This window comes from Crocuta crocuta, unplaced genomic scaffold (genome assembly GCF_008692635.1).
Source record: "Crocuta crocuta isolate KB4526 unplaced genomic scaffold, BGI_CrCroc_1.0 scaffold619, whole genome shotgun sequence".
NCBI classification, from domain to species: Eukaryota; Metazoa; Chordata; class Mammalia; order Carnivora; family Hyaenidae; genus Crocuta; species Crocuta crocuta.
Genome location: NW_027533395.1, coordinates 3,996,060 through 4,019,232, shown reverse-complemented (window position 1 = coordinate 4,019,232; position 23,173 = coordinate 3,996,060). Strand labels below are relative to the sequence as shown.

The 23,173-nt window shown below is 44.8% G+C and overlaps 1 protein-coding gene across 1 annotated transcript in view; it reads right to left on the bottom strand.

Annotated features, from left to right (window-relative positions):
• The window catches only part of SORCS3 (sortilin related VPS10 domain containing receptor 3), a 564,865-nt gene that overhangs the window by 305,940 nt on the left and 235,752 nt on the right, over positions 1–23,173 (bottom strand). Inside the window, exon 5 of the mRNA XM_077748455.1 lies at positions 10,937–11,036. Coding sequence (XP_077604581.1) covers positions 10,937–11,036 — 100 coding nt within the window. The remainder of the gene's footprint in view (positions 1–10,936; positions 11,037–23,173) is intronic.

The window sequence follows — 23,173 nt, the reverse complement described above, 5'->3', positions numbered from 1 at the left end:
TTAGACTCATGCTGTGGAGTGGCGTGGCTGACTGTCTGCATCTGCTCCTGGGGGGCCCTCCACATGGACCTGCCAGCACCAAGATAGGCCTCCATTTGTCACTGAGGTCGGCACCTCGCTCTGCTCTGCTGGCTCAGACCCCCCGTGTGCGGGGACAGACACTTACTTGCTGCAAAACCTGCCCCTGAGCCATTTGGCAGACCTGAGGATCCCAGGACGCTGGCCCCTCATTACCGGGACACGCTCACCCACAGAGTGTGTGCTGAGTCCTGATGTCTATCATTCTGACCTTGAGCCCTTAATGGGGGGATGGGCTGGGGGCAAGCCATGTGTGCCAGCAGCAATCTCTCTGCTTGGCTGAGCCCACCAAGGAAGAAAAAAGATAGAGTCATTTCTTTCACTGGTGGTGGCGGTTGTTTTTGTTACAGATATCTCCACCTCAGGGGCAGTGAGATCCATTTGCTATATAACTATGCGTCGGAACATTAGGAAGAACGCATCGCCCTGTCATCTCAAGCTCTTTGTTAAAATTGCTCGTGCCTGTGACGCTCAAAAAATACACCCAGAGGTCTGGGGAGGGCAAGGCAAGGATGGAGGGCTGGTGTGCAACGTTTAACATGGGCATCTCATCAGTGCATCAGCTCTCATCAGCCTTCCTGTACATAGCTCCCATGCTGCCAGTCCCTGCTCAAAAGCCTACTGTGGCTCCCCATCTCCTTGCCCTGAGTCCTACTTCCATCCCTGAGACTTGTGGGGAGTGTCTACAATATTTAATCCCACCCTGTCTCTCTCCTGGATTGCAACCGCTAAACCCAGTATGTCTCACAAAACCTCCACACCCTGACTCCCCTATCAGATAATCTTTGTTCTTCCTTTCCTCTCCAAATCGCAAGCTTTCTTCCAAAGCCCACCTGATTTTTGCCTCTCCTCTTCCCTGGTTCTGATTATGCCACAGGGTGACATCTTCCTCCAAGCTTCGTGCTCTATTAAATCCTTCAGACTGGGATACATTGTTTTTTAACAGCCTTTAACGTGTAAAATTCCCAAGATCTCCAAGGGTCATCCAGGCCCGGTTTGGAAGCCCTTGTCAGGGTCTATCTACCGTGTCGTCTTCTTACATCCAGCCTGACTCCATCACGCTGCCCTTGAGTGCCCTTTCCTTCGAGTTCAGTCCGTGGGCTTTCTGCTATAACTGCCCCTGCCTTAGCCTGTACCTTTCCTGCATCTACCCCTACACATACGCCCTCCTCAGTGGCATCACTGATTAACTGTGGTGGGCAGTTGGGATCCCTGGGATAACCCGGCAGCAAAACAGAACCAGCATCTCCCATGAGCACCCAGAAACATGGGCTTTCCTTCACTCCTTGGTTCATTCTAAACCACAGTATGCACAGAAAGGGAAGGGTTTGGTTTTGTTTGGTTTTGTTTCCTTAACTCTGAAGTTTCCATAATGCTCTCTGTTGACATCTTCTATACACACAGATGCACAAGTAAACACACACACACAAACACATAAAACCCAAATCCAATAAAAATCAAATTAAAAAATAGGTTAGGCAAACATAAGCCACTAAAAAGTTCAGTAAGTGGCTAATTTTTATTATTCCTCTTAAATGCCTGAACAATCTTACTGCAAATCATATCTTTATTTAAAAAAATATGATATACTCAATGCAAATCCCCAAGGGCACTTTGGAGAAAAGCCAGGCTATAGGTTTATATTCTTCCCATTTTCAAATAAAATGCAAGAGAAAAAAAACTAGTAATCATTTTAATGAGCCTTTAAATAAATTATTGGCTAGAGCACACTGCAGTAATTTATACAGGGAACCGAATTCATATATTTGCTGAGAAAGGGACTTTGTGACTAAAGAGTGAATTTCCAAGAATTACTTTAGATTCTTTTTCCTTTAAGTGATTAGTTTGAGTTGAGCCACACTTCATATCCGCTCCATCACTGGTCACACTTATAGAGACAGGTAGCAACCTGTGCACCAGGGCCTCTCCCCTCACTGATCCACCCTCTTCTCATTTCTTAGTTCTCCTTCATTTGGAATCCTCAGCCCCCAACAAAGTTTGGTGCTTTCATTCTTCGGAGGTTATTTTCTGGATCACTTTCTGGATACACTAAGAGGAAAAAGGTTTGGACATAGAAATGAAAAAGGTGAATGAAGAAGGTTTGGCCCAAGATCTCTTTTTCTTTTTTTCACTCCTTCCTTTCACGCATTTCCCCATAAAGGCTGCTGTAGCCCCTTGGTAACTGTTAATTGATGAGGCAAGAAAAACGACGTGGTTGTGAATTAACAAGAGTGGGACCATTTCTCTCCATCAGCAGAATAATCCATCTCCCTCAGGCTGTCAGCAAGTTTGGTTTTAAGAGACAAGGAAGAAGTTTGGGGGGAAAGAAGGTGGCAGTGTGCCTCCTGGACAGAGCAGGATATGGAGCCCTTAAAAACCCAGGGTTCTGGGAGGTTCAGCCTCCCCTCAAGGAAGCTGAGAAGCAGGCAACCCGGTGGAGGAGGCTCGGCAGCCCCAGTGGTCAGCACAGGGGGCACAGCCAAGGAGCCAGGGCACCCAGAGCCTGGGTTCCAGTGTGTGATCATGCCAGCTCTGCCTGAACAGATAACAACCCTCCCTTCCCTCTGAAGCTTATTTCTTCCAATACAATATCATGTTTCTCATTTTATCCTAATTTTGTTCCCAAAGGAAGGGATAGGTAAATGATCCTTTATGCCCATTTTATAGATGGAATAACAGAGGCTTGGAGAATTTTAATGATTTTCCCTAACCCCAAAACTAGTTAAGAGAAAGGTCTAGACCAGAAATCCCAGATCCTTCCCCAGACAAGTGTCTCTTCCCCAGGGGGGCCAGCCTCTTGTTTCTTGGATACCCATTTAGCCTTGAGCACACTACTCAACCCTTCTGTCTTCCAACACACAAAAGGCAGTTTGGATTTCAGGCCCTGGGTTTTTCTTCCAGGTTCATCTGAAATAGGATCCAGTGGTAATATCCCCTGGACTTTGGGCCAGAGAACTGAGAAGCTATAGACAGTTGTCTGACCCTACAGATACAACACACGTGCAGTGAGACAGGTGTGGAGTCCATGTCCCCAACTGTCCCCTGCTCGCATTCACTTGCAGCTGGGGTTTTCTATCATATCTGAGTGCTCCAGCTGTCAATGCCCTGTGGGTCTGTAGGCAGCACTGCACTAGGAGTCAGCAGACCCTGTTCCAGCCCTGGATCTGACGCAAATGACTTCATGACCTGGGGCAAGTCCCCAAGTGGTCTCTTCTGCTAAATGAGACCTGAAACAGATGGGCTCTGGAGGCCCTTTTAGCTCCAGTGTGCAGTGAGTCTAAAATTAACTATGAGTAAAAGCGTGTTAGTTTTTACTAACCATCAGACCAAGGCAAGGGACCAGGAGCAAGTCGACCTCAGCAGGTCGGTGACCTCTCGGTGTCACACTTTCATCATTTGTAAATGGAATAATGACAGCACCACCATCCCAGGTTTGTCGGTGAAGTACGATGTGAGTTAATTCACATAAAACATTTAGAATAATTTGGGGCACAGAGTTAGCTCTCAAAAAATGCTAGCTCCTTATCATTGTCCTTATACTCTGATCACCACCATCATTAACATCACAGACACGTGTTACCTCTGAAAACAGAAATGAATATAAGGAGGAACCTGTCTCACTTGCTGTATGACACATGGCTTATTATACACATTCTGTGAAGAGATAAGGTGGGCCCATGGTGACAAGATGCCTGGTTGAGGGTGAGCCAAGCAGGTGGCCATGGAGGAGGATGTGTGATCAAAAGGGCCTGTCCACTACCTGCTATCACGAGAGTGTCCTCACGCCTGGGCGGCCGGAACAGACTGAGAGAGCATCTCTAGTTCCCTCTCCTGCAAGAGAAGGGCTGCACGTGCCTACACAGGGACAGTGCCACTCATGCGACGCTGCATCAGCTCATGTTCATGGAAGTCCTCCACTGTGTCACTGAGGATACTGTTACTCTGGGTCACGCCAGCAGAGCCAGTGGGTTACAGGAAAGCATCCACTGTCTGACCAAGGAACTGTAAGTTCAGAAAAGAACTTTCTAGCCTGGATGGAAGGGCTTAGCTGGCCAACATGTAGCCGTAAAACCAAGAGCTATGGGGCTCACACCTTCCAAGGACTACCCAGCTGGCTGTATGTTGAACCCAAGTTCCATAGATCATCATATATCACCATGCAGCCCTCTGAGAGGCACTGTCCAAATGCTGACCATCCAGACAACCCAAGCTGGAGGCCACCCTAGAAAGTATAGGAGCTAATCTTACCATTATACAGATAGGAAAATGGAGGCTCTGAGTAGGTACTGGCTTTCTGAAAAACACATTTACCCAGGGGCAGAAAGAAAACAGAGGTCTCTCTTCTATTGTGACTCTAAAGGTCTTGCCCTTCAAACACACGAAATACTATATGATTCCTATGAGTCAAAGGGAAGTTTCTGTGAGCCACACTCAGCTGATTTCTCACACAGGTCATAAAGTCATCACTGGATGCTCAGTAAGAGCACCTACGAGGGACACCTGGGTGGCTCAGTTGGTTGAGCATCCGACTTCGGCTCAGGTCATGATCTCACAGTCTGTGGGTTTGAGCCCTGCATCTGGCTCTGTGCTGACAGCTCAGGGCCTGAAGCTGCTTCGCATTCTGTGTCTCCCTCTCTCTCTGCCCCTCCCTTGCTCATGTTCTGTCTCTCTCAAAAATAAACATTAATTTTTAAAAAAAAAAAAAAAAGAACACCTACTACATGCTATCTTATCCTGTGGCCCCAAAGGCCACTTTGCAAATACAAACTTTTCAACTGGAAAATTACTTAGAAGTCAGAATATGGTAGCTGACACTACCTGGATACGAGGAATTGAAATGGATTTTAGACAGTTTTCCAGGCCCCAAACTCCCAACCCCACATCCTAGCCTAACTAAAACACTCCAAAATGCAAATGTTTTACAGAAAAATATGCAGAGAGAATCAGGAGATGACAGCAAGGACGTCGCAGCCACGCTGGGCCCTCATTCTCGCACACAAGCAGTCATCTGGAGCTCTGGAGTGCAAGCCCCTTGGTGGAGCAGCCGCTGCAGTCCCCACCTGGCTTCTGTCACTCGCTAGCGCTCCCTACCTGGCCCTGGTATGCATTTGAGTTTGAGACCCAGCTCTATACATGCAGCTGTTTTCTCTGTGTGCATGCTGTCTGCCCAAGCAGACCGCACACTTTATTTATTTATTTATTTATTTATTTATTTTGAGAGAGATAAAGACAGTGTGAGCAGAAGAGGGGTAGAGAGAGTGGGGGGGTGGAATCTCAACCAGGTTCTGCATGAGAATCACAAAATCATAACCTGAGCCAAAACCAAGAGTTGGATGCTTAACAGTCTGAGCCACCCAGCCGCCCCCAGAAAGCACACTTCTTTTTCTTTAATTTGTTTTGTTTATTTATTTTTAAGACAGAGAATGAGAGAGTGGGGGAGAAGTAGAGAGAAAATGAGACACAGAATCTGAAGCCAAGTCCAGGTTCTGAGCTGTCAGCACAGAGCCCAATGCAGGGACCAAACTCACAAACCGCGAGATCATGACCTGAGCCAAAGTCAGATGCTCACTCGACTGAGCCACCCAGCTGCCCCTGGACTGCACACTTCTAAAAGCAGGAAATTCCCCTCCAAAACACTTTGCTCAGAGCTAGACATTTAACAGATTGTTCAACAGCCTGAAATTATGTTTCCACATTCTCCTTTTTATGATTCTGACTGCTTTACTTTAGTGTAAGAGATTTTCATATCTATGAATGGGAAGTGTACTGCCCCAAAGCAGACTCTCCCTGATCCTCCAACAATCTCAGGAGACATGGGCAGGGAATGCAGGAGGCCAATCGTTTAAAGTTCTGTGTTTTCCTCTCTTGAGAGGTTTTCCCGTGTGTCAGGGAGCTCAGGGTTACACTGCTGTATTAAGAGAATAATATGGGAATAACCAACATAGGACCATGTTCACAACGCCTCTTTAACAGCCTGACGCAAGTGGCTTGCTTGTCAGAGAAACCTGACTGGTAAATCCCACTATATTTCTGCAGGGTAGCCTGGATGTAATTATCCTTCTCAATGGTAAATCAATTAAGAAAGGATGATCCAACATTCCCCTCCTCTTCTAAGAAACTGCTAATTCTCTAACAATAATGGACAGAAAACCCCAAGAAGCACAGTTGGAACTATCACGGCGCTGACTGCACTCTCCTGGTCTTTATATCTGTGCAAGGGCAGTCAACTTCTAGGTCAGAGTAGACAGCGTGGCCCATGTAGTCAGACAGAGGTAAATGGGGATCTTCATTTTCTTTTGCAAAAAACAAGTGGCTCATCTGCCTGAGCCTCAGTTTCTTCATCTGCCAAATGGGAATAAAAGTACCAGACTCTAGGGATTAAGAGCAAAATTTAGGGTAGGGTGTAGAAGTGAACTCAGCCCAAGGCATGGAACTTACAAGGAGCTCCTAAGAAGTAATTATCCCATTCTGGTATCAGACCTTACAGCCTCCTCACACCCCACACATCTAGAGGCATACGCACCTCTACCCTGCAGTGATTTAGTCACATTCACTGGCAGTCAGACCTTCCTGTGTTCTCTGCCATTTCCAAAGCAGTGTTTCCAAATCTGCAGGTGGCAGACACTTTTGAGCCAGAGCAATTACACCATAGCATGCCTGCCTTTCCCTATCCACTTAAGATTTGTTCTCAAATAGGCACCGGTAGGAGCCAAACCCCTCCCTTGTCGAGGCACAAAGCCTTCAGCGTGTTAGTACTGTACAAAGCAGAGATCTGTTAAATGCAAGCTTGACCTTGGCACATGCCATTCTGCATGGACCAGAAGACAAGAATCAGCTGACAGTAATGAGTTCTAGAAACCCAGGGACATTTGTCTCCTGTGAGCAGGAGAAGCTATGAACGAGCCCTACCATAGCAGAGCCCCTCCTCTGCGAGGCAAACCTCAGACACACCTGCTTCTAGAATTAACACATTGCTCTTCATATTCAACGTGCCAGGTTCAGACATCACCCAGGCAATGAGCTATTAGGCCAATAGCTGGAGAAAGGCAAACAGGGAGGAATATGGAATTCACATCAAAAACAGGACAGGTCAAGGTCAGTAAAATAGTGCTGATGCCACCATGTCATCTCACACTTTAGAACAACTTCAACTGGAGTAGCTCCCAGGATTTCATATCAATTCTCCCATTTAGGAAAGATGAGTAAATACAGCTAGCGCAAATCTCAATTTCTTTAAGGGAGTCCAGCATGGCTAGATGTATCCTGATAAATCTGTCATTCTTGTCCTTACCAATGGGAAAGTTGTTGCAGACCCACCATTTACAAGTAATACCGGCTTGGGGTAATGGACATAGAGCTATTTCCTTAGCTCATCTACCTTCTAAAGTGGCTGAGAGGATTAGAGGTTATACAGATTAAGCTCCTAAAAGGCAATTTAGCTTAGTAGGTATTCAATTAATGCAAAGAATATTACTGAATAGTATTGAATAGTAGGTATTCAATTAATGCTAAGAATATACACACATACTAACCCTTCTACTTTCAATCTAATGGTTTATTGGCTGTCTGCATTTGGATATTTTAGGTCATCAAAAAACCCATTAGAAAATCAGCAACTATATAAATACAAGCACAATTTACTGTTTTTCTGGGGGCCACAGATCTCTCACAGCCTCCAAGAAAAGCAGTAGCCATCTGTTAAATAAATAACTCATTTGGTAAAAAGCAAGTGTTTCCACAAGATTAATGGAAAATCTGCTGGATTTTTCACTGGCTGTCAATGAACCTTGGCAGCTACAGATAATTCGGGCACTGGAGAATCAGAGGATCCTGCATAATGTGAGCTGAGCTGAGAATCCAGAGACCAGAGGTTTAAATTTTAAGAAACAGTTAAGAAGAAAACAAAACAAAAAATTGAATTACAAGGTCATAATGACCCAGAGCACTATAGCAATAAAGAAACAAATCAAAGTATTTTCATCTGAGTATTTATGTCTGTCATTTTGCCTAAGTGACTGCTTAATGATAGTTCTAGTAAACTGAATATTCTGGTTAAAAGAAAGCCACCATGTAAGTATTTGAATTGTCAGCATCTAGAGGCTCAGAAGACAATCAAAAACACTTACAATAAAATGAAACAAAATCTAATTTCATCTTCCCTTGGATGATTCAGAAAGTACTTCAGGATCACACAGTCTCCTCATGAATTAATTTCTACTGCTATTTAAAAAAAAGTAAATAAATCCATGGCAATAGCTTGTTGTTTGTTTTTCACCAATCTGTGTGAAGAAAATAGCTTTTAACTTTCTGGGCAGCAGTACCTCTTAAGTGGGAATTAATTGTGCTTTGATGGTGTTTCTCAGAGAACACAGATAAAATAGGTCCAACTTTTGTTAAGTGGTAATGAATTCCTGTGAGAAACTGCTCCAGGGAGCCTGTGGTGTAGACAACACCTCTAGGAAGAAGTAGAGACAGCATCTCTGTGCCAGTAGTCTCTAAATCCTAGCTTTCTGTTCTTCTGACCCTAGCATCTGCTTTAACCAACGCCTAGTTGCCTGCATTTCTAAACACATCTAGGCTGCAACAAGGAGAAATAAAGAAGTTAGAAGTCGAGAAAAACAGAAAAAGACCAAAGGAGACATTACTAGAAACCCGAAAGGAAATAGACATGATAGATGAGCACCAAAATGGATGCAAATAGGTGTGACCCTCTACACCCCACTTGGGAGAATTCTCATTAGAGGAATGACCTATCATCTACATGAAAATATGATTGGTTCTGTTGTGGTCATAGGTCAGAGATCAGCCCTGAAGGGCATCTGCCATGGGACAAATATCTAGTTCCTGTTTCTCTCAGAGTGCACCCCCACTAAGATATGACTCTGTCTAATCCCACGTCACTTGTGCAAAGCTTTATACCGCAAGTCCTGAGACCAACTGGCAATGCAGCCACCAACCAGCTGAGTGACATGGTGGACATTTGTCCTCTGTGGGCTCCAGCTTCCTTCTTAATGAAGGGAGAAGGGCAGAGGTAGAATTGAGACACATCACTTCTGAATTGATTCAGTCCAGTTTTATCATGTGTCCATCATGGACAGGGCATCAGCTTTAATCAAAGTCAAGAAGCAACTGCCCCAAGCTTCCAGAGCAAGACTAGAATGGAAATTTTAAAATACTAGGCTGTGGCTGCATGGAAAGGAAAGATGCAAAGTGTGGCTGGGAGCCAAGAAATCTAGACTGAGAATCATGAGCCCTGGCTCCTTTTTCACCTGGTTATGTGGGCTTTTTGGCTTCTGTTTTCCTGTAAACCTCATTTGTAAAATGAGGTTACTGGTACAGATAAATGATTCTTAACTGAAACTTCATGGATATCTTGGGTCCGTGGGTGGGATTCCAGCTGTTCACAAACCGCTAAAACCTGTTTTCCAGTTTTATGTGCAGGGGCAGGTTTGAAGAGAAGAGATCCAGAGCTTTGATCACTTTCACAACAGTGCTGAAGTTCAACAACTATTAATAAATGCTTGTATAAATAAAATCCATGATCCCTTCAACTCTAATGTTTAAGAAGTCACATGATAATACTGAAAACTACGGAAAAGACAGCCCTTTGGGACAAAGGAAAGAAACTGCTCCACCAAAGCCAGCAACAGGTGTTCAAAGAGCCCTCCTGATGACCATCCAGGTTCTGGCACTTGACTGGTGGGGAGTCTCAGGTCTGGGGCTCCCTAGCTAGATCGTTGGGTATTCATCACCATCACTGAACCAGGAGTCACCCAAGGCAAAAATGAAAAGCAGAGGGGGCCGTGAGTTCCCATGCTAAGGGTCTGAGTCAAAGCCGTTCTGATTTGAGTAGCATAAACAACCATCACCCCAGCTCGGCCTCCACCAGGTTGGAATCAGAGATAAGGGACATCTGCACAATGGGTTGAAGCTCACCCCTGCACTTAAAAAGAAAGGGCTAGAAAACCACTGGGGGAATGCGAATCAGATCAAAAGAGGAGAGCATGGCAGTGCCATTTTCAGCCTTCTAGATCCCTGGTGTGTTAATAGGGACTAGGCTTTCCTAAGTTTCTAAACAGCAGTGCCTTTCTGGCTGCAATAAGATCACCTCTTCCCAGAGCCAACATACTACACAGTATTTATTTTCTAAAACCGTCATTATTGCATGGAATCCAGGTCCTCTCCCCTCAGAGGGTCTCCATGACCAAGGTCTGTCCTTGTATGATCTCCTCCACATCCTGGCTCTTAAGTCATCTGGAAAGTCAGAGAGCAGAGGGGCCACTGGGGCCAGGTCTGCTCTCCATCCCTCAGCAGCAGCTCGAGAGCAAGCTCGTGAATCCAGGAACTGCCCCTCCTTTCCTTGGCAGAAACAGACTCCCTGTTTCCCAGGTGCCCTCTGAAAACAGACCAGCAAGAGGGAAACTGTGGAAGAAGTCAACTCTAGAAACAAGCAGACCGTTCTCAAGTCACAGATGTGCTGCTTACCACTGTCTGACTTTAGGCTAGAAAAGGAATCTCTCTGAGTTTCAGTTTCTTCATCTGTAAAATGGGGACAATAATAACATCTACCCCATAGATTCACTGTGAAGGTAAATAAGGCATCCCTGGCACAGAGGAACACCTTACTAGCCATATAATTTTACTGTTGTTGAAATTATTATTGTTGTCGATACTACTCGTATTAAGTCAGGTGTTAGAATTATAGACAGTGTTTGTGATGTTCTCCTTGGCTTATAAAGCAGGCTCTCTCTAACTGATTCCACAGTTTTCTTCTTCACTCCTGACCCTTGGCAGCCCTGCTACCCCACCCCCCAACCCAACCCAGGGAGCCATCAGAACCCTTGATCCCTAGTCTTACCTTCCTTTTGTTGGTGGGATTGACGTACAGATAACTGAGGACAGTCTTCAAACCTACTTTGTCATTCAGCTTTTCATAGGTGGTTCCATAATCTGTTGACCTGCAGGTAAGAGGGAAAGTAAGGGAGAGATTGTTTTACCAACCAGAGACTGTATTCAAAGGGGAGCCAAGCTCTCCCTCAACCTGCACCTTTGTTCCCAAATCACAGGTGTGATTCAGAGATAAAAGGCCCCATTCATTTCAGAAGAGCAATTAGTCTACTGCATCTACCGAGGCTCACTCCCCTTTGCTCTCGGCCTTTCTCAGCCTTTCTCAGAGACCTACCTTTCCACCCTCTGTGAGGCTGTGCCTACGAGTTGCTGCTGGGGACTGCTCTCTCTACCTTGAGCCCAGGGCTCTCTCTTGGTGCTGTGGAGGGGCACAGGTTCCTGCTGAGAGCTGTGTGCGAAGCCAGACCACCTCCAGAGGTCACCAGAGTCCGGTGAACCTCAAGCCCCCTCCACGGAGCCTGAGGCTCAGGACCCTCAGGGTGGAAGGAAGCCCATTAGAGTCCAGTGGCCAAATCAAGCTGCAGTAGGCAGAGGGTGTGACGCTTTACAGAGGAGCGATGGTGTGTCAGGGTGAAAGCCAATGTTTTGAACCACTGCCAACAGTTCATTCTGATTATCCTGTTTGTCCTTTGGGCCTAATTTCCAGGGTTCTGACCTTATATCAAAACCACAAGTCAGGGCTCAGAGAACAAAGGCAGGCCAAGCCACAGACTCCTTCTTCTCCATCCTGCCTTTCCTTAGTAGAGGAAGGAAAGCAGGTGCCAAACAGGGAGGTCCCAGGAGCCAGCCTTGCTGTCACGCTGCTCACCTCACTCCCCAGCCCCACCCCTCACATACCCACCTCCCTCTTCAAACCACCACTACTCTCAGCTCTACAACCTGTCTTTCCCTCACTGCCTTCCTTGACTACCTCACGAAGTTTCTCCCACCCAGGCTTCAGAAAATCAGAAGTCAGTATATTTCCTCTGTGGTCACCCAAACTCATGGGTACCTGCATTCTGCCTCAAATCTCAAATCCCAGCTCCGGCTGGGTGCCTCCACAAGTAACTGCCTGTTCCTGCCTTTTCCTGCATTCTTCATCCACCTTCTCTCCAGAATCTGCGCCTGTCCTGGCCTCCATCTTAGTTTGACAAGTCCAGTAGCCAAGGCTTGGATTATATGATGACCTTTCAGAATTATCCCCACCCCAACTAATCTAGCAAATTCCATGTCTCTATGCCCAGCTTGGATGCCCACCCTCACCTCTGTTAAGGTTTTACTAGCCCTCTTCCCAGTCACCCTCATCTATCTGCACAAGAACAAGGATCCCCACCTATTACATGCCCAAAGCACACTGTCCATGCCTCCTTTTGGCTCTTCAGTATTGTTAGTTGAATTTCTTTTTAAGTTCCGTTTCCCCTGGCACAACGTAAGCTCCTGATGGACAAGGAACCACAGAGAAGACAAAGGAACATGAACTTTGGGCATAGCAAAATCTCTATTTCATTGCTAGATCCACAGCTCTCTGCTGAATGACCATGTGCAAGTTACTTAGCCTGATAGACCCTCAGGTTTCTCAAATAAAAGAATCAGGGTAATTTAGTCTTACAAGACATTGGTAAGGATGCAAAAATAGAACACATGGGAAGCCCTGTAACAAGATGTAGGTATAATGAAATGTTAAAAAAAAATAAATAAAAGAAAAATAAAAAGGATGTTTACTCCTTCATCCCCCAAAATGTACAGAACCAGGCTTCACACACATATCACATCCTCAGCATATTTACTGAATAAATAAACATCAGCATTTCAAATCCCTCCCTAGGCTATTGGCTCCACATGGTCAGTGGCTATGGTAACTTTTATAACCAGCCTCCACTGCAAAATGACTTATCTTCTGTCTCCTGTCTACCTTTAAGCACAGGGACTCATTCCCATCTTCCTCATTGCCTTTATCTCTTAAAACCAGTTCAGTCTCCAAGTCTTCATGATTCTATCTCCTAAATAACTTGCACCCCTGGTCTTTCCATCCTGACCCCAATGCTGTGGCTCATGCATCATTATTTTTGCAACAGTCCCTCAACTGGACGCTATTCTTCCAGACTTCTTCCCCCTCCCACCATCCTCCATGCTGTCATGAGGCTATATTTCAACCTCACAGCTCTGTCCATCTCGTCCCTCATAGTAACTACCCACTGCCTACACACAGTGAGTTTGTAGCTTCCAAGCTTAGTCTTGTCAAATTTGGCTTTAATCTTCCTTACTAGACTCATTCCCAGCCATCTGCTCCCTGTCCCTTTCTCTCCAGCCTCACTAAACTTTCCTGAATGTCTTGCATTTTCACTGCCCTCCATTTCTACACATATTTCCTTTGCCTGAACTGTTTCTGCCCTATTTCCTTTTCTTGGTGCATTCCTCTCCAACTTTCAACAACACCAATATCACCCTCCTTTCAGCTTCACCACTGGGAAATTAATCAATATTTCCTTTGTGCTCTCATATTACCTTGCATATACTTCTGTTTTGGCATTTATCCTATGGTTTTAGTCATACTATTTTTATTCTGGGATCTCTTCCTTGACTATAACTCCCTAAGGGCAAGAGTCATTTCTTATAACATCCCCAATGCTTTGCACAACTTCTGGTGCAGAGCAAGTACTGAATGTACTGATTTGTGTATTGTTTTGCTTTGCTTTGTCTTCATTTGCAAAAATGAATGCATGGTCACAAGTTCTTGCCCAAATGCTAACATCTGGGAGCAATTCAAAACATAGCCACACCTAGAAAACACAACATACAGTTGGATGCTGGCACAATTGGAAAGGTCTAGCAGTATCTGGTATCAGGGAAGGACCTACAGTTCATGTGCACTAGCATCAAGGTTACATGATCAATCACTCCAGCCTCCTATCTTCTCCAGGGCAGGGAAGGAGACACCTTAATCTCTAAAGGCAGTCAGGTGCATACTTTTATTAATCCAAATAAAATATTTTATAGGATGAATCACTTCTTGATTCTGTACTCTTATAGGCCTAAAGATAGCATGGTGTGGAGAAAAAACATTGAATCTGGAGTCTGGAAATCTAGACTCTGAAGCATGCACAAAGTGTTACCCGGGACAAGACAATTCTTTATGCCTGTTAAAGAAAAAAATTATTCAGACACTCATTAATATGGTAAGGAAGACTTCATTCAGGGCAGTGGCAATATATATAGAGACCACTGTGATGAGGTTTTTCAATAGGAGAAACTGGGCTCATCTTTGAAAACAACAAAAGGCAAGGAATTTATAGCCAAAGAGAAGGGTGGGAGTCAGTGAATGGATCATTACTAGAAGGTAGAGTAATTCTTTTCTAAACTGACCTGATAGGATTCTTACTGAAGGCAGGCCAGGTGATCAGACATCACTGAGGGCAGGGTAGGGGCTGAGGAATTCAGTCAGATATTGAGGGTGGGGCATTCTGGGTAAATGGACTTAGGATTCATGATAAAACTGGGTAAAACTTGGACACACCCAAGGACAGGACCTCATTGACAAAGAGCTCAGAGGGTCTTGAGTTTGGCCGAGAAAAGGGTCTGTCAAGCCCCAGTGTAGAGGTTTTACTCCAACAATCATAAGGCCCCATCTGGACCTTAAATATCTTTATTCTACCAACATAGTGCTTAGCTGTTCTCCAACCAGCAAACTTTCATCACTCTATACATAGCAAACACCTTGCTTTTGTAAAGAGCTGAATTCTCAGAGCCCCCTGCATGACTGACATCCCAACAAACTTCTTTCCAGAATCCAAATAAACCTCATCAAAGGCAGTATGCTTTGCACCACACAGTCTTCTCCTTCTGCAGGCTGCACCACACATTCACAGGGCCTCCGCTCTTCTCCAAGAGGGGCTGCTTTTCCAAGTGTAAGGACTTCCCAACAAAGGATTCTCCATAGGTCAGCTTCCTCTGTGCCTCAGGTGGTTTCTCAGACTGACAGAAAAGGTCTCCTTCACTGAAGACAGCTCAAGAAGCCAGGCCAGCTGTGGGACTAAAGGTGCCCTGGATTCTGTCCTTTCCAGCATGGACACTGCACACCACATTGACCACAGAGCTCCGGGGACCCCCTGTGTTTGGAGTGAGTGGCAGCTGGCAGAGAGAGGCCTCAGCCCCATTGCCAGAGACAGCTGCACCTGCAGAACTCACTTGCGCAAGAGATCAGACCATCCTCCACCTGGTCACACCAGACATGTGCCCGTTGGGTCACCTGGAGGAAACAGGCTCCCTTCTCCTATGTCAAAGCTAGCCTCCCAAATCTTGACACTGGGCTCCCAACACTGAAATGTCCAGAAATCTGGAAACATCACTCATGAATTGAGCACCTGCCAGTTGCCGTTCTGGATTGCTCTGAATGCACAGCTAACCTGGAAGGCGATGCGTGATAGGTATAAAGCCACAGGCTTTGGGTTTCTGTGCCTTAGCTCAAGTCACCCCAGTCTAGGAGACTATTCTACTATGTTCTCTTAGTTCTTTTTTCCTGCCTTTTAAATGAAGTGTTACCAGCACACAGGAAAACACAATGAGATGCCAATTATATGCCCACTACTAGATTTAATAAGTAAGTATCTGTGTCCATAAACAACATATAATCTTTTGGAGCATTTTACATTAATGTAAGTCTTATACAGGATGTACACTCTGCAGTTTGCTTCTTCTGTCCAACATTCAAGTTTTGGGATTTATCGTATTGGCACATCTAGCTCTAATTCATCCACTTTTCACTGCTGTAGAGTGCTGCCGCTTATGAAGAAACCACTGTCTATCTTTCCAACCACTAATAAATATTTCTGAGTTTTTCCTTTTAAAATTTGTGATAGTAAGCAATGTTTCAGTGAACATTCTTATACATGACTTCTCACGTATTTATGAAGAAAGTTTTTGCACAGGACACATCCTGATGTGCAATTACTGCTTCCTACTCCATGCATAACTTCTACTTTGCTGGTTATTGACAAATTTTCTCCAAGAAGGTTGTACACACTGCCCTCCTCTCCAGCTCCAGCAACTGAGTCCTTCTTTATTTCCAGGACTTAAGTCCATACCTCCTGACCAGTCTCGTCCCAGCTATCTCTGACTCTACAGTCCTGAATTCCAGGGTATCTGAACTCAGCATCTGTGGCCTTGGATCCTGGTCACACGGATGCTGACCCTGGTTTTCCAATTTGCACCGCTGTGGGTCACTTGCTCCATGATGCCCTAGCCTGCCCAGGGACCTGCCTATTGTCTACTTGGGCCTCCCAGCTGCAAAGCTCTCCCACTACTCCCCGCGAATCCGATGATGACTGATATGCTGGATGCCCTCTGTCTTCAATTTCCCAGACACAGACAGGTCTGTGCCAGGACTTGACTGCTAGTGAGCCCCTAAATGATTCAGGAGTTCTTGTCCTATCCCAATGGGCCTTCAGAAGATCTCCGTGCGGGCTGGCACATTCCAGAACACCCTGACCTGTCACAACCCTGGGTGTTCGCCAGGGCCACTCTCTCCATGACAACATCCAGAGTGCAGCTGAGAATATCGTATACTTTTACCCATCCAGCAAGCTCCCACTCCTCTAGTGAGCTTCTGGGGGAGAGGCTTGTGGCAACAAGCATATGGGCTGCTATTTTAAAAGTAAAAGAACAGAAAAGAAAAACTTTCAGGCAACGCAGCCAAGTCAGCTTCCCGGTAGAGTGGAGCTGTAACTCCACACCCCCGTTCCAATGCCACGTTCCTGCCAGAGGTGAGAGGACTTGGAAGGCACTCTGCCAGTTCTCACTGGCCCACCAGATGTTAGGGATCTGGTGGGTGCACTGCTTTCTTCGTCCAGGCAGCTGCCCCCCCCATCCCCCACCCAGTTTACCACCTAGCTCGTTAATCAGCCTCTTCCCCCTTCCCTCTCCAAACTTTGCCCCTGATTTCTACAAAGCACAGGAGCAGGGAGACCACAAGTCTTTCTCCCGGCTTCTCCTATCAGTCTCGCTTCTCCTCCATGGGCTCCTTTCTCTAGGAGGTCATCTAAATTCAGCAAACAATCACAGGCTCCATTGTTTTCTTTCCTGTTAGTCAGTTTAGTTTGCTCGGTTCATTTCTTAACATATACCTATTACCTATTAGGGCACATACCGGGGGCCAGTCCCTGGGATTCACTTCCCCTTTTGGACACTTATAAGTAGTCCAGCTCAGGTTAAAACTTTTTTCTTTCTGTAAAAGGGCCAGACAGTAAATACCATAGGTTTTCCTGATCTCTGTCCCAACCACTCAACTCTATACTTTAGCTCCAAAACAGCCAAACACATAGTGTCTCTGACAGGGTATGGCTGTCAGAATACAACTGTATTTACAAAAGCAGGGAGTACATAATTCAGAGGCCTCTACTCCAGCTGATCAAAGCACCAGCTCATACTATCCACCACCAGCCTGACTCTGACTCCCCGTCTCTGCTCTAAGACAACTTTCCAAGATTACCGCCAGGGTCACCGATGCCCTAACTCACCCTTCCCAGCCCGGCTGCCACATTGGGTCAAGGTGCCTATCTGAGCTGGGCCTTCATGGTCCACCCCATCTACCTCCCACCCCCCACCCTCCCCGTAAGCAGAAGGCTGGCAACTGTCCAGACTTCCCCCTTTCCTGACTCCCAGCTCTCATACTGATTACATCATGGAGACTTCCTACAACTTCAGCCCACACTCTCCTCTTCATTTGTATCAACGGCACCTTGGAGTTCCCTATTTATTCTCTAAATGTGCAAATTTCCTTTTCAGCAATTGCTAAGAGCTCCTTAAGAGAAAAGTAACAAATGAAATGTCTTTTGAATCTCTGGAAATGCAGAGCACAGCTTTAAGTAGAGAAAACAAGGAAGGTGGGATCAGCACAAAGAAAACTAGATGCAGAGCTTGAAGAACTAGCTGTGTGAGCTCTTTGCTCCTCCAAACCCCAGCTCAGAGAATATGGTTGTTGTGTCAACAAAGAGTAGTGAGATACCTAGTCTAGGAGCTGATAAAAGCCCTTGTTCCATAAATGCTTATGGCTGCCATTTTTATAAATATCCCAAATTGTATTTTCCTCAAGGGCAATCACCTTGTTTTCTTTTCCTTGATTTATACCCCTTACATTTAACAGGGGTAGGAAGGCATGTGAACACCCAATAAATCATTAAAGAATCTTCGGCCACTGTTTCAATTTGCTACCATGGAAGTACAACATGGCCCAGCTGCCTGGAGAATCAGAAGACAGAACCAAGCTTCAAGGTGGCATGCGTTGGGGTACACCCTCCTGCTGTTCCCCTGACTATGTCCCAATAAACTATACTGAGGAGACTCAACAATCAAAACCCACAGGGAAATAGGGGCTCTCATGTGTGGTGAACCACAGATCATTCTAGAGTCAGGGTCAGGAGTTTCCATAGCACAGCTCCAGACCAAGGGCTTCCCAGAAAGTCTTTATGATTGAAATGGGAAAACCATTGATGCTCTCTTCTGGCCAGTTCCACTTCTCCTCTTAGGGCCAGTGCCCAAAGCCATATTAGTTTGTATCTTTTCAATGGCAGAAGCCCAGCCTGACCACAAACAGATAGCTCATTTCCAACCTCAGCCAAAAGCAAGTGATTTAAATAGCTTCATTCTCCAAGTGGGTTTTGGTCCCACCCTCTGTTTTAAAAAACCACAGGCAGGCTGATGCCAAGGCAGAAGCTCACAAAGCACCCAGTGACCTCTCTGTGTTATCTGACTCCTCAGCTGCATTATTTAGTCTCACAAAGAGAGGCACAATGATACAGGATAATTAATCCATCTCTATGTCCTCCTGCCCCAGCTATTTCAATGAGAACCACCACTGGGTTTCAAATGCAGAGAATTGGGGGTTAGCTGACCCTGAAGACCAGATTGTGCAGAATTCATAGTTTCTATCAGATCAAATGGAGATCCGCCAGCAGCACCTGCCCAGACAGATCTGGGAGGGAAGGTTGGGATGTGTGGTATTGGCCAAACATTCAGATCTTTGCTCTTTCCCACCGTGTGAACACTTTGGTTCTCACTAAAGAATCTCAGTCCAAACAATATGGTTGTTGGATTGTTAATCTGAGGATTCAAAAGGACAGTCTCAATTCCATCAGCCAAGAGGCATGTTTGTGCCATACAGGTAAGGGGAGGAAAGAAGACCTCCAAAGAAAAAGCCTCTAACAGACCCCCCCCCATGGGTGCAGCATCCCATCATTCACTGCACCTTTGTTCATGTGACATAATGAAATGGCTATCATTAAGGGAAAGGCTCAACAAAATATAGCGTATTTTACTCACACACACACACACACACACACACACGCATGCATGCACATACATACATACATATACTATACAGCAACATAAAAGATAAGGTAGATATGAAGGTTATTGACCTAGAAAAGTCCCTAAGCCCTATAAATAAATATGATGGGTTACTGAATAATGATATGTTAAATACACAAACAGTACACCCAGACAAAATAAAACAATATATTTCCATTAAGTTTATAAGTGTGCACACAGTACATTTTAAAAATTCTAGAAGAAAACACAAGTAACTGTAATAAAAGTTAATTCTGTGTAAGAGACTGGGGGGGGGGACCAACTGGCTACTGAGACTTGAGTCTCTTTGTAATGCTAGTGTTTTAAAATAAAAAGGCATCCATGTATCACTCATAGAGTTAAAAGTAATAGTTAGACACCTGGGTTGCTCAGTTAGTTAAGCCCCAGATGTCAGCTCAGGTCATGATCTCCTGGTTTGTGAGTTCGAGTCCCATGTCAGACTCTGTGCTGACAGCTCAGAGCCTGAAGCCTGCTTCAGATTCTGTGTCTCTCTCTGCCCCTCCCCACTCATTCTGTCTCTCCCTATCTCTCAAAAATAAATAAACATCAAAAAAATTTAAGTAATAGCAGTATGGGGCACCAGAGTGGCTCAGTTGTTAAGCATCTGACTCTTGCTCTCAGCTCAGATCACCATCTCACAGTTCCTCATTGGGCGAAGAGCCTGCTTAGGATTCTCTCTCTCCCTCCCTCCCTCTATCTCTCAAAATGAATAAATAAACTTAAAAAAAATAATAGCAATAAAGTGATTTGTTACTGAGTGGTTACAATGCACATAGTAAATTGACACATCTGTGAGGAACCGTATTATGGATAAGTATTTTTGCATTCAAACAGACAGCCCAACATAATCATAAGAGGATTCATTTCAGAGTCAAGCAGATTTGGTTTCAAATCCAGCCTGTGGAACCTGAGGCTAATTACATAAGTCTCGTGTTTCATATCCACTCAATGAGAATATAAATATTGCCTTCACAGGATTACTATGAAGCTTAAATAGCCCTAATATCACAGAGCTCACTTCACTGTCAGTTGTTGGGAGACCCCATGGTAGAATAATAATCACTGGAGGAGAAAGTGTCCCATCCATTTCTGGGCAAACAGCAGCAGAGTCATAGTTACCTAACTACCAGTGGCCAGGCGGGAGCCATCCCACCCCCACCAAATCAGCAGTAAGCTACCAAAAGGCACAAGGGAAGATGGAGGGGTTGCTACACATAATCAGAGATAGCCTCCAGCAGGTGGCCAACACACGCAAATTAAAGTCTAGGGAAAATAGAATCAACTTTTCTTACTAAGTTTTCCTGGGGTAAAAAATAATGAGGCATGAACTAGAAGGTGCTGGACAGTTTTAGCAAGGCAGCTCTGTCTGGAGAGCAGATGTTTACCATTTCCGTTTAAAATTACATGCAGCCAGTTGAGTCCCTATGACATGCAAGCAATTATGTCTGTTTGTGCACATCCAGAAACCCCCAGGACAAAATGTGTAGCTGCCTAATGGAGAAATGTGAACTGATGGCGAGCCTTCTGACCACCCCACTACCCTAGAGAAGTTATCTTCTGTGTCCTATTCATCTGTAAATCGTTTCCTTCTCAGACTTGTATGTGGTAGGCACTCAGTGCAGTGATTAATTGCTGTCAATTAATGTGCATCTGTTCCTCCCAGGAACATCCAGGCCTATAGAGGAGAGCACACGTCTCTGCTGTATCCTCCTCCAAGAAGCTTCTCATCTCTCCTGCCTCTGTGTTCCTAGCACCTTGAATATGTGCCATCCTCAGGGCCATCGCACCTGCTCTCTGGGGACATACATCTCTTCCCTTCTGCTGTTGCTTTATGTCATCATTTAACTTTTTCTGCATGAGGCTCCTTTCTCCAGACAGAGTAAGTCTCGGAGGTCAAGCAAGTGCCTTGGATGTCTCTTTTAAACCCTAAAGCACGCTGAATACTGAATATGAAAACATCCAGCTGTCGGAGACTTACAACAAACCAGATGTTCCCTCACATAGAATTCAGACTATCAGTTATCCTACTGGTCATTCAGGGGAGAAAGAAGACTAAAGTTTTCCAACACCTGACATTTCCCAACATAGGAAAGAAGAGGAAATTTCCAGATACCAAGGAGTAAATTGCAGTTCTTCTATTTGAAGCTATTATTTCATAGTCACCTCATCTCCATGGGCCCAGAAGCCTTTTCCTTTAAAAAAATTATACATTGGGACGCTTGGGTGGCTCAGTCGGTTGAGCACCCAACTTTGGCTTAGGTCATGATCTTGTGATTCCTGAGTTTGAGTCCCACATCAAGCCCACTGCTTTCAGTACAGAGCCCACTTCAGATCCTCTGCCCCCCTCTCTCTGGCCTTCCCCCACCTGCGCTGTCTCAAAAATACATAAAATGTTTTTAAAAAGTTATTTTAGGGGTGCCTGGGTGGCTCCATTGGTTGAGCATCTGACTTCAGCTCAGGTCATGATCTCATGGTTTGTGGGTTCGAGCCCCACGTCGGGCTCTATACTGACAGCTCAGAGCCTGGAGCCTGCTTCGGATTCTGTGTCTCCTTTTCTCTCTGCCCCTCCCCCGTTCATGCTGTGTCTCTGTCTCTCAATAACAAATAAATGTAAAAAAAGTTATTTTAAAAGAATTATACATTGATTGCCATGCTCTCTCTACACTGCCCCAGCTGCACAACATTATTTAAACATTTGCCCTGCTGAGCCCTGCGTTCTATACTCCAAAGGCTCAACATGATAGACCAGGGCACTGCAGGACATCAAGATGAATCCTAGTTGTCTTAAGCTTTCCTTTGAAAGTCTGAGTAAAAAAAGACAACCAGCTAGAAGTTGAGTTTATCCTCAAGTCACAGACTATTCCTTAAACCATCACCCTTGCAAAATGCCCTATTCAAGATCTGAAGTAGCCCCCAGTGGCATGGGCTGACTCAGTAGATGGGTTCCCAGAGCCTCACATAAAAGAAGATAAAAGGAATGAAAATTTATGGTAGAATACAAAACACAGAAAAGAATAATGCAAAACACAGACATCAATTATAGCTACACCATACAGAGAAAAGCTCAGTTAACACCCGGTGTGCTTTTTTTTCTCTAATCTGTGTGCGTGTGTATGTTTATGAAAATTGGGGTCATTCTTTGTATACAGTTTAATTTCCTCCTTTTTCACTTAACATAATGTTTTAAGCTGTTAACCATGTTGTTAAATATTCTTCAAAAATCATTTTAAAACCTTATAACATTCCAATGTTATAGGGTAGATTATAAATGTATAATGTAGATTATAAATGTATTATAATCTACATTAACTCTCTTTTTGGAGAATTGGTCGGTTTCTGGCCAAATGTTAACATTTTATAACTTTAGTGTATATCCTTGTACATAAATCCTTTTTTGTAACTTTATTTGTTTCCTTAGAACAGATTCATGCTAGTGCAATTATTAGTTCAAAGGGTAAAAATTATCACTAAATCAACTTGTTATCACCTGCCCTACAGAACTATTCTGGTCAATCTGCACTTCCAATAGTAATATATGGCACTTACACCTTTACTGCATACTTGCTAACACTGGGCATTACCTTTTTTGTTTTCCAGACATACCAGACAAACTTTTTAAGTTGTCCATACCAGAACACAGGTGTTCTAATACACCAAAAGGACGCCCCTCTCGACACCAAAAACGCGAGATCTTCATTGTGTCTTCACACCAGAATGCTACATTCCTCTCGAATGTCTGTGACTCAGGATTCCTTCATACTTCTAACAACTATTGAGGACCGGACCCTAGGAGATTTAATTCACCCTATGTACAATATAAGAAATTACATACAATAAAATTTTACAT